The sequence below is a fragment of the Plasmodium gallinaceum genome (genome assembly GCF_900005855.1).
Source record: "Plasmodium gallinaceum strain 8A genome assembly, contig: PGAL8A_v1_119, whole genome shotgun sequence".
In the NCBI taxonomy this organism is placed as follows: Eukaryota; Apicomplexa; class Aconoidasida; order Haemosporida; family Plasmodiidae; genus Plasmodium; species Plasmodium gallinaceum.
The window spans coordinates 1,394,129-1,407,822 of NW_021628276.1; the positions used below are offsets into that span (position 1 = coordinate 1,394,129).

The 13,694-nt window shown below is 17.8% G+C and overlaps 3 protein-coding genes across 3 annotated transcripts, besides 3 other annotated features; 2 read left to right on the plus strand and 1 right to left on the minus strand.

Annotated features, from left to right (window-relative positions):
* The first annotated feature begins 1,516 nt into the window (after window positions 1-1,516).
* Window positions 1,517-2,283: a repeat region.
* Window positions 2,284-3,231: 948 nt separating this feature from the next.
* PGAL8A_00448800 (Plasmodium exported protein, unknown function) lies at window positions 3,232-3,931 on the plus strand (the record flags this gene model as incomplete). The annotated part of the gene is made up of 2 exons (XM_028673237.1): window positions 3,232-3,324; window positions 3,464-3,931. 2 exons carry the CDS (start codon window positions 3,232-3,234, stop codon window positions 3,929-3,931), a joined length of 561 nt encoding a protein of 186 aa, XP_028529710.1.
* An 834-nt stretch (window positions 3,932-4,765) lies between these two features.
* Window positions 4,766-5,179: a repeat region.
* A 1,342-nt stretch (window positions 5,180-6,521) lies between these two features.
* Window positions 6,522-7,733, minus strand: PGAL8A_00448900 (hypothetical protein; the record flags this gene model as incomplete). The annotated part of the gene is made up of 1 exon (XM_028673238.1): window positions 6,522-7,733. The coding sequence occupies one exon, from the start codon at window positions 7,731-7,733 to the stop codon at window positions 6,522-6,524; it is 1,212 nt and encodes a 403-aa protein (XP_028529711.1).
* A 4,259-nt stretch (window positions 7,734-11,992) lies between these two features.
* PGAL8A_00449000 (hypothetical protein) lies at window positions 11,993-12,763 on the plus strand (the record flags this gene model as incomplete). The annotated part of the gene is made up of 1 exon (XM_028673239.1): window positions 11,993-12,763. The coding sequence occupies one exon, from the start codon at window positions 11,993-11,995 to the stop codon at window positions 12,761-12,763; it is 771 nt and encodes a 256-aa protein (XP_028529712.1).
* Window positions 12,764-13,034: 271 nt separating this feature from the next.
* Window positions 13,035-13,694: part of a repeat region that runs on past the window's edge.

Genomic DNA, 13,694 nt, shown 5'->3' on the forward strand with positions numbered 1-13,694 from the left:
AATTAAGACGATACCTAATATAATTTATAAAATATAAATTATTTTATATAATAATTTTACTATGTAATATAAAAGCGAGTAAATATTTCAATACATTCTCTTTATTAATACATTTTTGCAATACTAAGAAAGTTATTGAATACTCAATAAATAATGTAGGAAACAATAAGTTAATAAGGAGTAGATATAGTTGCATTTACTAGTTAAGTTGGTTTAAAAGTTACATTAATGCTATAAACAGATAAATTTTATTAATATAGTTCATTTCAATGAGAATTTATATTTCTTAATAATAATCAATATATTACTCTTTTAAACATAAAATCTTATTATTTATTCATTTATAAGTTCAAAAATTTTTACTTACAATTTTATGAATAATTTTTAATAATTCAAGTATATTGCTTTTAAATTAACAAGGATAAGTAAATAATAAAACTTAAACTTACATTATTACAATAATGAAAACCTTATTGTTCAAGTAAAAATTTTTTTTCATTAAAAAAATCTCAATTGAAAAATATTTTTGAAAAAAATAATTTTTAAAAAATAATATCAAAATTAATAAAATAAATAACTTAAAAAAAAAAAAAATAAGAAAAAATTTTTTTTTCACCATGTATTTTAAAGAATGTATTACAATGTATAAATTTTAAGAGAAAATCGCTTAAATTTAAGCAATTTATTATGTGTATATTACTAATATATATTTCTTGAACACTCAAAATTTGAATTATATGGGTTTTTATTATTAATGTAAATAAGCAAATAATAATACGTATTTATAAATATCAGAAAAATGAATAACTTAATATATGTATTTCATAAAGTTATTTATGTAGAACGTTAAGGAGTCAGTAAAATACTAAATGAAATATGAACTACTTTTGGTAGAATATTATTAACCCTAATGTTGAAGAATATGATTAAATTTGTTTAGTTTATCAAGTAATGGGGAATAGATAATTTAAATACAATAAGAATTAAGTATTGCCAAAACCTAGTTTTTTCTACTTGTATTCACTATATGTTAGACTTCTTTATTAATTGCATGCTCATTGAATTTATTTGTATTAAAAAAACAAATATATAAAAAAAAACACAGAAAACGTAGCTCATTTTGTTTAAGTCAAAATAAAACATTAAGAAAATTATTTACTTTTATCAATTAGTATCAAATAATAATTATATTAGTTAATTACTATATTAAGTAACCTACAAAACATTCCGTAAATGTTATTTTTTGAACATTACATTTTTTTTATATCTCAAAAAAGTGTTGTACACAATCATCAAAAAATAAATAAAAATAATAACTTTTTTTTTTTAAAGTGAGAGTCAGAGAAAAAAAGATATATAATAAACTATATCTAACTTTTTCTTTTCCTTGTATACACTTTTTATGTATACATTTCTACCTCTTTTAGTATATACAAATAAAAATATTTTTACTAATTTTGTTTATTTAAATATTATTCAAAATATATCGATTATACTAATTATTTACTACCTATGTAAGATCGTATTCGAAGAAAAGTATACATATTTTGAAGAACTATAGAAAAATACAATATTAATCAAGAATTGTATACCACATAGAGATATAGGAGATATAAAATATTTCTCTATGCTAAGATTTTATTGTATATGTCTGTTTTTTCGAAAATATTACTATGTTCTACGTAGAATATGATAATTATTTATTTTCGAAATCGATTTAGAAATATCTATGAGAATTTTAATAAATTATAGTGCAGAACCGTATTTATTTATGAGGATAATATTAATAATATTACTTTACACGAATTATATAATTATGAAAGAAAGTAAATAAAATATTAAAATGAGAATACATAATATAATCATTATTGATATGTTTCTTATGTAGTAACTAGAATTAAAAACATATATTTAAAAGAATTATCTTCATATAATTGAAGTAAAGAAATTTATATTATATTTAGAAAGATTAAATGAATGGGTAATAAAACAAAAGAAATGTATAAATTATAAATTAAGAATTCAAAATATGTAACTGAGAGATTTAATAAATAGTTAAAATCTATATATAATTCAAAATTTAAAATTTATTTTAATATCTATGGAAATGGCAATATTTTTCTTTTTTACGTAAATAATAATAAGAGAAAAAAGAGAAATTTAGTTACACAAAAAAGACATGATATAATAAAATAAAATGAAAATCGAAATGTATCTAAACACAATTACTTTTCATTAGATGAAAAACTATAGTAAATAAAATATATGATTAAGCCTTTTGAATTTTTAGCATAACTAAAATTATAATGTCTAAAAGGGTTATAATATAGACAAGGTATAAGAAAAGGAATTTATACAGTATATATGCATAATAAAGTATGCCAAATAGTATACATGCATTAATATATATATATATATATATATATAAAAGTACAAACAAAAAAATACAAAACATTGAAAATCTTTTGTATTTTTTTATTGCATATAGATGAATAAAAAAATAAGATTCACTTTCTATATATAATTTTAGTGGTTGTGAGTTAATTATATTTTTAAAAGCATACAATAAATTTCATAATTCCATACGAAAATGTTAAGAAAATTTGTACATAAATTAAAATTACATATGAATTATATAGTATAATTACATATTTATTATATAATTCTTTATAAGTGGTTTTATAGTAAACTAATGTATTAATTCTTCTACGTTTTACCTGTTAATTTAATTTCAGTATGCTGGTAAAATATTTAAATTTTAATTTAATAAAATATATCTCAGATTTTTCTTTAAAGAAAATATCCTTAATAAAATACACAATTATTTATGTTAAACATCCAATAATGTATATAAATATTATAAATAAATAATATTGAATTATCAATATTGTAACATATTTTTTTTACTTAAGAAAAATTAAATAAAACACTTTTAAGTGATTTTATTCTTTATTCAAGAGTTTACGTCCTTTACTTTTACTTTTTTAATTTAAATGTCAAATTTCATCTATTTAGAGATATTAAATTCAAATTATTTCTGTATATAAATAAATATATATAAATAAAAAAAAACAATAATAAAAATTTAAATTTCAAATAAGTAGTATATTATATTCTTATAAACAAAAAAAAAGGAAAATAAACTGTATTTTCTATTATACTATTAGATTTCTTATATTTAACATTATTGTAGTTAAAACGTATATAACTGTAGATACTCTAAGTTCAAAAATGTACTATAAAAAACAGAAAATACGCATATCTCTTTTTTTTAAATTTTTTATATTTACTCTTTTAATATGGATATCACAATATTCTAATAATGTAAGAAAAAAATAAAAATTAAGAAATATTGCATTTTACCAATATTTTGAATTTTATTTTAAATTTATTTTTAATTGCTATTTCATTAATAAAATAAATCATATATTTATATATTATGAATTTTTCTTATAATACATAGTATACTTGTAGATTCTTGAAGGATAAAAACAATTTTGAAAGGGCAATTAATTTAATATACAAAAGAACCTTATCAGAATATGAATTAATAGAATCAGATGAAAAAAATTTAAATATATCAGATAAGACAAATCCAAGTGACAGGGAAGAAGAAAGTTATCATAATAACTTAAATAGTGATTATATAAACTTAATAAATCTAGATAATGATTCTGAAGTAAAATTAGATATGCGAAATATAAAAGAAAATAAAAAAATTAACGAACATAATGGAGGACACCCTATCATTAAATTAATAATTCTATCTGGAATGTTCATATGCTATATATTTGTAGTTTTATCTTGTTTATACAAGAACTATTACATACATAATACACCAAATGGAATAACTCAAGATTTATTTTCACTTTTAACAGTTACTCTTCTTTTACTTTGTTCAATAATAATAGTAGACCGTGGTATATTGTGAAATTTAAATTATAATATAAATATATCCTCTACTTATATTATTGCTAAGCAAAAAAAAAAAAAAAAAAAAACATAAAATATATCACTCTTTGTTATAGATACTGTTCATATGAATAGTAAACAATATAATTAAGCCAAATGCACAATTATGAGGATTAAGAATACTGTAATTTTAAAAAAGTTTTTCTTACATAATTAGCACTTTATAATATATAAAAAGTATATATATTTACGTGAAAATTTTTTATTATAGTATTTTTGATTCTTTAATCGTTTTACTGTGCATTTTATGTATAACAGATTTACTTATAATAAAAATTTTTATATAAGAAAAAATTTCTAATTGATTTACTAATCGAATACTATGAATCTTTCAATAAATGATAACTAAAAAGACAAATAAAGTTTATGTACATCAATATATACATATTTCACTAGTTAAAAAGTAAAATATATAAAAAAATATATTTATCCAAAATATTTAAAATATATTATATGAAATAATTATCATATTTCACATATCAATTAAAACTAAATAATAAAACACAAAATAAATGTTTTATTTATTCACCGTTCAAAGAATATTAAATACTTTGAACAAATGGTTTATAAAAGAAATTATTAATCTTTTTGAGAATAAAAAAATTAATAGATCTATGGAAAATAAATAATAAGCCATACAAGCGCTAGTTAAAAAAAAAAATTGATTAACATTTTTAGTTTACATAATAATACATACAAAAATATTATTATTATTTTTTTTTAAAAATTTGTTTGAAGAAAAATTGAAGAAAAAAAATTGTTGACTAAAAATTTCTTTGTAGCAGATTTTTGTTTAAATTTATATAAGAATATTTTAAATTAACAATAAAAAAATATTCATTTTTTGCAGTATTCAAATAATTTACCTCGTATTTAGTTAATTATTTATATTTATTAATTTTAGATCAATAAATGTGAGTTTCAAAATTATATATAACATTATAGATAAAATATATGTAATTAAAATCAACAATTTGTGAGGATTTAAATTTTTATTAAAAATAACTGTTTTTATTAAAGTAAATAAATGTCTCTAAAAAACGAAAAATTCTCAATACATAAGACTATATAAAAACAATTTACTGGTTTAAAACATTAATATTAAATTTATATTTATTAAATTAGTAAGGCAGTTCTACATTATTTTTACTAATCTGTTTGTTCATTACTCTAGCAAAGTAATTAAATAGTAAATTAATAAATCAATAACTAATATAATTTATTTTTAATACTAGTTTCTAATACATATAATTTATATAATAATTTATTTTAAATAAAATAAGTAGAATTTTATATGCATTTTCTTTATTAATTTATTTCATAAATACTAGAAAAGTTAATGATCAGGAAATTAATAAGTTAAGTATAGAACATATTAATCAATAAAAATATATAAAGAGAAAATTCAACTTATTTTATTTATTAGAAAAAATATTTAATTATATAAATTATTAATATTTGATAATTTGTACTAAATAATAATTATATTAATTAATTATTAAGTTAATTAATAATATTCTCTATATATGTTATATTTCATATTATATTCTTAAATTTTTCGTGAATAAACGCATATTATCTTATAATAAAAAAAAATAATAAAAATAAATAAAATAAAATTATAATTTATTTATATCATAATTTTTTTCTTATTCTATGTATATGTAAAAACAAAAAAAAAAATATATATAATATTTATTTTTAATGTATGTACTTTTAATAAAATTAACTGAGTGTGAATATTTTTTCCTTTCATAACTAGAATTAATAGATAAAAATACATTTACTTAATTATTTAAATATTATTCAAATGGATTAATAATACCATATCAAGAGAGATCGTGTTTTGTGAAAACATAAAAATGTAATATTAGACAAGACATATATGAATTATTATATAAATTAACTTAATAAATAAATAATAGTGCTAATATTTACTATAAATTATTAAATAACTTACACAAAAAATTATTTCATAATAAATAAAATAAATAGAGTCCTCTTTGCATGTTCTTCATTAATCTGTTTGTTTTATACTAAACAGTCATTGAACCAGGAATAAGTTAGGCAAAGCACAATTCCTAATGTGAAGGATAAGTAAAAATATTCATTATTATGTATAATGTCAATTATTTAGTGTCATATTTAGACTAATATAATAAATAAATAATCACATTTATATTATGTGACAAATTATCAAAAGTTATATAAATATAATAAAATTTATTTTATAACAAAATTTGGCATTAAGAAATATAATTAATAATTAATTACTGTTTATAGTAAATAATATTATAAGAGATAAAATAAGTGGAGATTATTCTATATTATCTTAATTTGACTATTTCAAACATTATTCAAATATTTTTATTTTTAATTAATAAAGCAGTTATTAAGAATATATATATAATATTATCCAATAATTATATCTAATTCCTTTTATTTTCATATTAATTATAAAATGAATAAATTAATAAAATATATAATTCATTTATAAATATCTTTAATTATATTTATTCGTTTTATTAAATATATTAAATAAAAAAAAATTAGCTATCATCAGTGACATATCTATGTATCCTATGTACTATTTTATCCACTTTATGTTGTTCTAAAGTAATATTTCTTGATTGTAATTGTTGAGCAACTTTATCTTTTACAGAATTAATATCAGTTGGACCTTCTTGTTCTTCACCATTATTAAAATTTTCAAGTTCTTCAGATACAATTTGGGTAATCACACTTCTTTCTATTCTGTGAGAATTTGTTATTTCATCAATTATTTCTCTTGTTAAATTACCTGAATTTATACCATAAAAATTTTCTAATAATCTTAAATATATATTTTTAAATTGTAAAAATGATAAATCAATATTATTTTTTGAAAACATTTCAAAAATTTCTCTTAAAACAAGTTTTGAATTATAATAAATAGGGACAGCATCATCATCACTACGAACAACTATAGAAACTAATTTATGCAATACACAACCTTCTAAATTCAACAGTTTAGTAACATATGGTAGATCGATTCTTTCATCTTCACGAAATCTTACATTATAAAAAGAAATAATATCATATATAATTTCATTTATAACGGATGAAAAAGTTAATTTAAATATATATTTGCGTATTATTATTGAATCTTCATTGGCATCAATTAAATGTAATGTATCTAACAATATAGGTATATAATTGGATTTGTCGATCATTCTATCTTCCAAAAAAATAATCTTCTTCAATAATTCACCAGTTATGGATTTTTCTATGCTTAAAATACTTCTAAAAAAATCATCATCATTATCTTCTGTTGAATTTTTTTCAAATAAAATATAACGTTTACCAATTCTACTATATACATTCATTATTCCATTAGCTGATAATATAATACCATTTTTACTAAAAATTCCATTAATTATCGATAAGTCTCTTTCCATACAATCATAAGTTTCATCTGTGCTATTTTTATTTTTTACTAACTCTTTCAATATTTCTAATGATGCAGAATGCTCCGCAAAAATGTATTTATCTATGAGCTCATCCTTGTTTAATAATTTTGTTTTCACCACTTTATTATCATCTTCTAATGTATCTGGAATCATTTCTGCAAGATTCCTTTTAATCATTGATTCTAATTCGTAACTACGTAATAATAACATATCCTTAAATAAATTTTTTAATAAATTAACATTGTAAATAAATGCTATTATGATAGATATAAATAACGAACTAAAAAAACTGAATGTTTTGGAAAAATTCATTTCAATATTAAATGATAAGATGAATATTGAATTTTAACTATAATAATATTCCTAGAATATTAAAAAAATTATTAATATAACATTTAATATAGATTTTAACATAGAAAACATTGATGAATATAAATATTGATATAGATATTCATATTTATAAATTGGGCAACAATTTTTTTTTAAATGTATTTAAATAATTAACATTAAAAATTTTTCACTTTTGGTTGTCACTTTTTATTTTTTTTTTCTTTTTGTTTTTAATTGCATGCTGAATTAATGCTTGAAATTATTATGCAGACTAATATATTAATTACTATTATATAAAATGAACTAATTTATAAATAAAAACTTTTAAATTAATTTTTATTTAAATTAATTTCATAACACATAGTAATAAATTCAATTTCTTCAGTTGTAAGAAATTTTTCACAAGATATGATCATTAGCTATTTAAGGAAAAAAAATCGAACTTAAAATAAATATATAGTTTAGATATACAGAAGAAATGAAAATAAGAATTATATTATTCCTTACGAATAACTTTATATTTTTACATTGTTTAATTAGTATTGATGTATACATTGAAAATTTCTTATTTGAATATCTCATTATAAAGCAAATATAAAATTACAAAAAATGACAAATTTGTTAATTTGTTATTAATATGTGTCCATAAATTACATGCAAAATATAATTAATATTTAATAGGTGAATTAAAAATGAAAAATATATTTACAAAATTATTATTCATAAAGAATTAAATAAATAAGTCTTATTGGCTTATTAATTTTTCGTTCAATAAATTTATTAAAATATTAAGTAAACAGATGATAGAGTGCATGTATCGTTATATTTTTTATTTTTGCTGATTTAAATATTATATTAATTCTACAAATCAATAAAATATATTTTTATAGTTGAATTCATTCAGCAATTATTGTTTTTGAGACAAATTTGATTATCTTAATAAAAATTTTATATTTTTATTAATAATATGATTCCTAATTAGATATTAATTAATAAGTAAGAAAACGTTTATAATCTATGAAAATGCATACAAATTGAGGTCTGTTGGATTAACATAAAAAATATTTGTAAAAATTAAACACAATATACAAAAAAATTCTACTATTATTATGAACAATAAAAATTTCTCTATTGAAAATATAAAATTTTCTTAAAAAATTTTAAACTATATTATTCATTAGAATTTTATGTCCCTCTCATTAAATTAAGAGAGACAATTAATTTTAAGAACTATATCAATTAACATGTAAAAATAGCTAAAAAGGTAATGAAATTTTTTTTTCTTTTTTTTATTTAAAGTTTTAATATGCTAATTTTATACTTACAGCAGCAATTAATTCTCATTGTAAAAAAAGATAATAATTAATTTTATTAACCAATATTTTATGGTTTCGTGTTTTAATTATTCATTTTAATTATAAGTTACTTTGTATGTAAAGAGAAATAAGACATGTATTGATTATTAATAAAATAATTCTTCGACGATTCCGCCCACATACATATGACATATATAAGATGATACATTTAACAATAATTCTCTTAACATGAACTAGTTTTTTATTCAATCTACTTAACTGATGATTTCAACGTTTTAATAAGTTGTTTAAACAAGTTATAATTATTTTTGTATTTGCAGATAATTACCTTGAAAAATGGGATATATAAAATTAATTCCAAATATAGTAAAACATAGTGTTCATTCAGTGTTGATTTATTAATAGCACAATCAATGACACTACTAGTATGGAACAAACAAATTCATAAAAAGCATTTAGAAAAGACTCTTCTTATTTAATTGGTTATAAAATAATTTATTACATATATTGTTTATTTTTAATAATTTGTGTTAAATATAATTCTATTAATTATTATTTAAGAAAATATGCGCATTGTCATATAAACGTGATATCTAATATTGTATTTTTTAATTATTACTAAATACGCAAATAATGTATTTTAAAAAATAGAAAATAAAAATTATTTTTTTTTATGAGGTGTTATGTTTTTGGTTTCTTAAAGGTATTATATCTCTATTATAAATGATATTTAAAAACATAAATCAAGTAAATATATAATTATATGTTCATGATATGTACACAGGAATATATGGCACAATAAAAATATATAAACCAAAACTAATATATATTATTCATTTATTTCATTAGTTCAAAGAAAATAATATAAAATTCTATATTTTTTTTTTTGAATTAAGATTATGATTTAAAAAAAATGAATAATACTTAAATAATGTTTTACTTTTAATTTTTTTTTTCTTATAGCGTCTATAAAAAAAAAGTAATTTTTACTTTTTTTTGGTATGGAATGTTACGTTTTCGTTTTTATGCAAATTTAAAAATGCAATTTGAAATATTGTGTTTATAGAATATTTGATAAATTTACTTATGTAAAATAAATAATGAAACATTAATAATTCATGTAATAAATTATTTCACAATTATTAAGGTAACTAGATTTTTCTTTAATTGTTCTCTGTTAATTTATTTGTTCAGTACCCTAAGCAAGTCATTGAAAAGGCAATTATTATATACATTATATAAAAATTTATATATATATGTAATGAAAGAAAAGTATAAACCTATATGCCTAGTAAAATATATACATTATGTGTATTAAGAGAATTTCATAAATATATAATGCTTGTTATTTTATGGGATCTTTGATACAATTATAGAATTTTATGTTGCATGTATTTTTTATCATGTAATTTAGATCATTTTATTAATATACGTACATGCATGACATACGCCTATATACTTCTTAATAAGTATTATAGAAAATAATAAAATTATAAGCTATACATTTTTTATACATTTTTAAAAATTTAATTATTAAAGAAACTATCATATGAAGAATGTAATTTTTTTTTGTTTATTTAAAATTGAGTTATTTTTAGTTAAGACAAATAGTTAAATATAGAATTGCATATCGTTAATTTTATATACAATTATCTTTTATAATACATTTGTGTTTATTTAATTTCACATATCGCATTTATTTTTTTTATTATTAATATACATATAATATTATTTTCTATTAATTTAATTTTAATCTGTTTACTTTATTATAATATTAACATATATCATTACGTTTTAGTAATCATAAATTATGAAATAAATAATAACATACAAAGTTCATTTCTTTTCAGTTGACGAATATGTGATTGAAAAAGGAAATAATATAGAATGAAATAATTTTTAGAAAAGTAATTTGTTCTTTTTTTAGGTTCATTAATGTATATATATAAATATAATAAAATGTATGTATTTTAACGATTTTTTTTTTTTTATTTTTTTTTAGTTTCAATATTATGCGAGAATTGTTGTAAGAAATATTGTATTATTTAATTTAATTTTTTTATATATATATAACAGAATAATTATAAATTAATTTTTCTTAAAGGTTTTTGTTTTAATATTATTCAAAAATTACCGTATGGGAAAGAGTAAAATTTAATTCAATTTTTTTATGTAAATATCCAAAATAGTAAAATTATAAGTTTATTATTTCTTTATTTTTTTGGGAATATGCGAAGAGAAAAAACAAAAATAAATAAAACACTTTTACTTTTTGTTTAATTCAACCTTAGTTGTTTTTACTCAACATTATATAATTATAGGTAACTAGTTTATTTTTAATGTTGCATGCATTTTCTTATTATGTTGATATCTATGTGTCATTAAATTTAAAAACATTTTTTATTATAATTTCATTATTTTTATTTTCTATATTTTGATTTATTTTTATTTATTATATAATTGTTTTCTATATTATACTATTCTAGTATTATTTTTTATTATATATTTTTTATCTTTTAATATTTTATTTTAAATTAGATAAAATTAAATTTAGTTGTTTATTTTAAATGCATGTAGTATATTTTACATTAATTAATGCTACTATTAATTATTAAAATTGATTGATTCAGAATATGTATATTTAATAAGGTTTATTTTATTTTAATTAACAAATTTATTAATATAAATGGAGTTAAATCTGTATATATTTATTAATTTTGTTTTAATGTATAAAAATATTTTTGATGATTTAAAAAATTGTATATTCATTTGTGTTTAAAGCTACTATATTTTTTATGATTTTTTCTATATAATAAATTAAATAAATATTTTTATTTTATATGTATATATATTATTAATTTTTAGAATTATGAGAAATTTTATGAAAATTATTTTTAAAAATATTCATATATTTCTCTAAAAAAAATGAAAAGTTCTAAATTATTTTGTTTTTTTAATTTGTTATTTTTCATAATTTTATCGGTAATACATTTATTTAATGTTAATTTATTTTCGAATGTAATATGTCATTCGTTGGAAAAAAATTATCAATACTTCTGGAAGAAAATGGAAAGGAATCTTGCCGAAGGAGAATCATCAAGTCAAATAACTGGAAAAAAATCAGATGATTTTCAACCTGGAATTTTATACGAACAAATTATTATTATATGTGATTGTCTTTTTGATGGGCATAAGGATACTCTTTTTAATATTCGCAGTTTACCAGATGATAACCCTGAACCATTATGTTTTAAAGATGGTTTATTTATTGGTGATAAACTTTACCACCGTTTACAATGGTCACAATTAAATCCATCGTATAAGTTAATACGGAATGAGATAAAGAGAGTGAAAGAATGTAATGCATTAATTATTTCAATGGGTAATATTAGAGATGTAATAGAATATGTTTTGGATATTTTTAAATTGGAAAATGATTTAACAAAAGTGTTATTACATAGTATGATTGGTAAAAGTCAAGAAGATATAACAAGAATTATAAGAGATGAGAGTAGCATAATTAGTAAAATTCTTGAGGAATTACAATTAAGGAATTTACAACTTCCAGAAAGTCAAGTTAGAAGATCAATGTTTAGAATATCAAGACGCGCTCATGATATAGCAAATGAATTAGGCATTTTATATGGTCATATTCCCGAGCCCATAGATTGTTATTTGGAGGAGTATAGTGATTGAATTATAATTTTTTAATTTTTATTAATAATATATATTATTATAAAAATATTTTGTTTAAATGTGAATTTTACTTTTTCATTATGTTGAAATTTTTATAACGAAAAAGACAATTTTTTTTGAAGTATAATACAGATCTTCTAGTGGTATTATCAACCTATATTAAATATTATTTAAATAAATATGTAAAAATATTTTTATTCATTCAAATTAAAATACAAGGAAAGTGTGAACACATAAAGTACGTGTACTAGAAAAAAATACTTTCTCTATATGTGGTTAATAAAAGGCTTTATTAACCTTTTTGGAAAATAAAAGGACTAGATATATGAATAATATATAGTTGGTTATGCACACACGAAAAAAGAAAAAAAAATGATCAATTTTTTTTGTTTTTATTTTTTATAAAAAAAAACAAAGATCGTCAGGAAACAAAAAATTGATAAAAAAAAAAAAAAAAAATAAATTGGAAATAGATTTGTTCTAGTAAGAATGAAATAAATAAAAAAAAAAAAAAATTTTTTTCTTTTAAAAAAAACGAAATATAATTTTTTATTAATTTGTAAGAGAAAATTTCATACATATAATAATAAAATTTTCATATAAATAATATTCATATAATTAATTTGTATTTTCACTAATTGTTTATGTTTTTTAATTCAACAGCAATATATATTAATTGCTGAATGTAACTCATAACAAAGAATTAAGTAATATACATTTAATTAATAATCTATATTCAATATTGATATAAATTTTTAATAAAAACAAAGATTTTTATTAAAGTAAATAAATGTCTATTGAAATTAAGGAATGCTGAACAAAGTAGATCACATAATTAAGAATCACTCGTTGAAAGTATTTAAAAATATATACAAATACATCGAAACCGTAGAGTTAACTCTATATGCTCTTTATTAATTTGTTTGTTCAG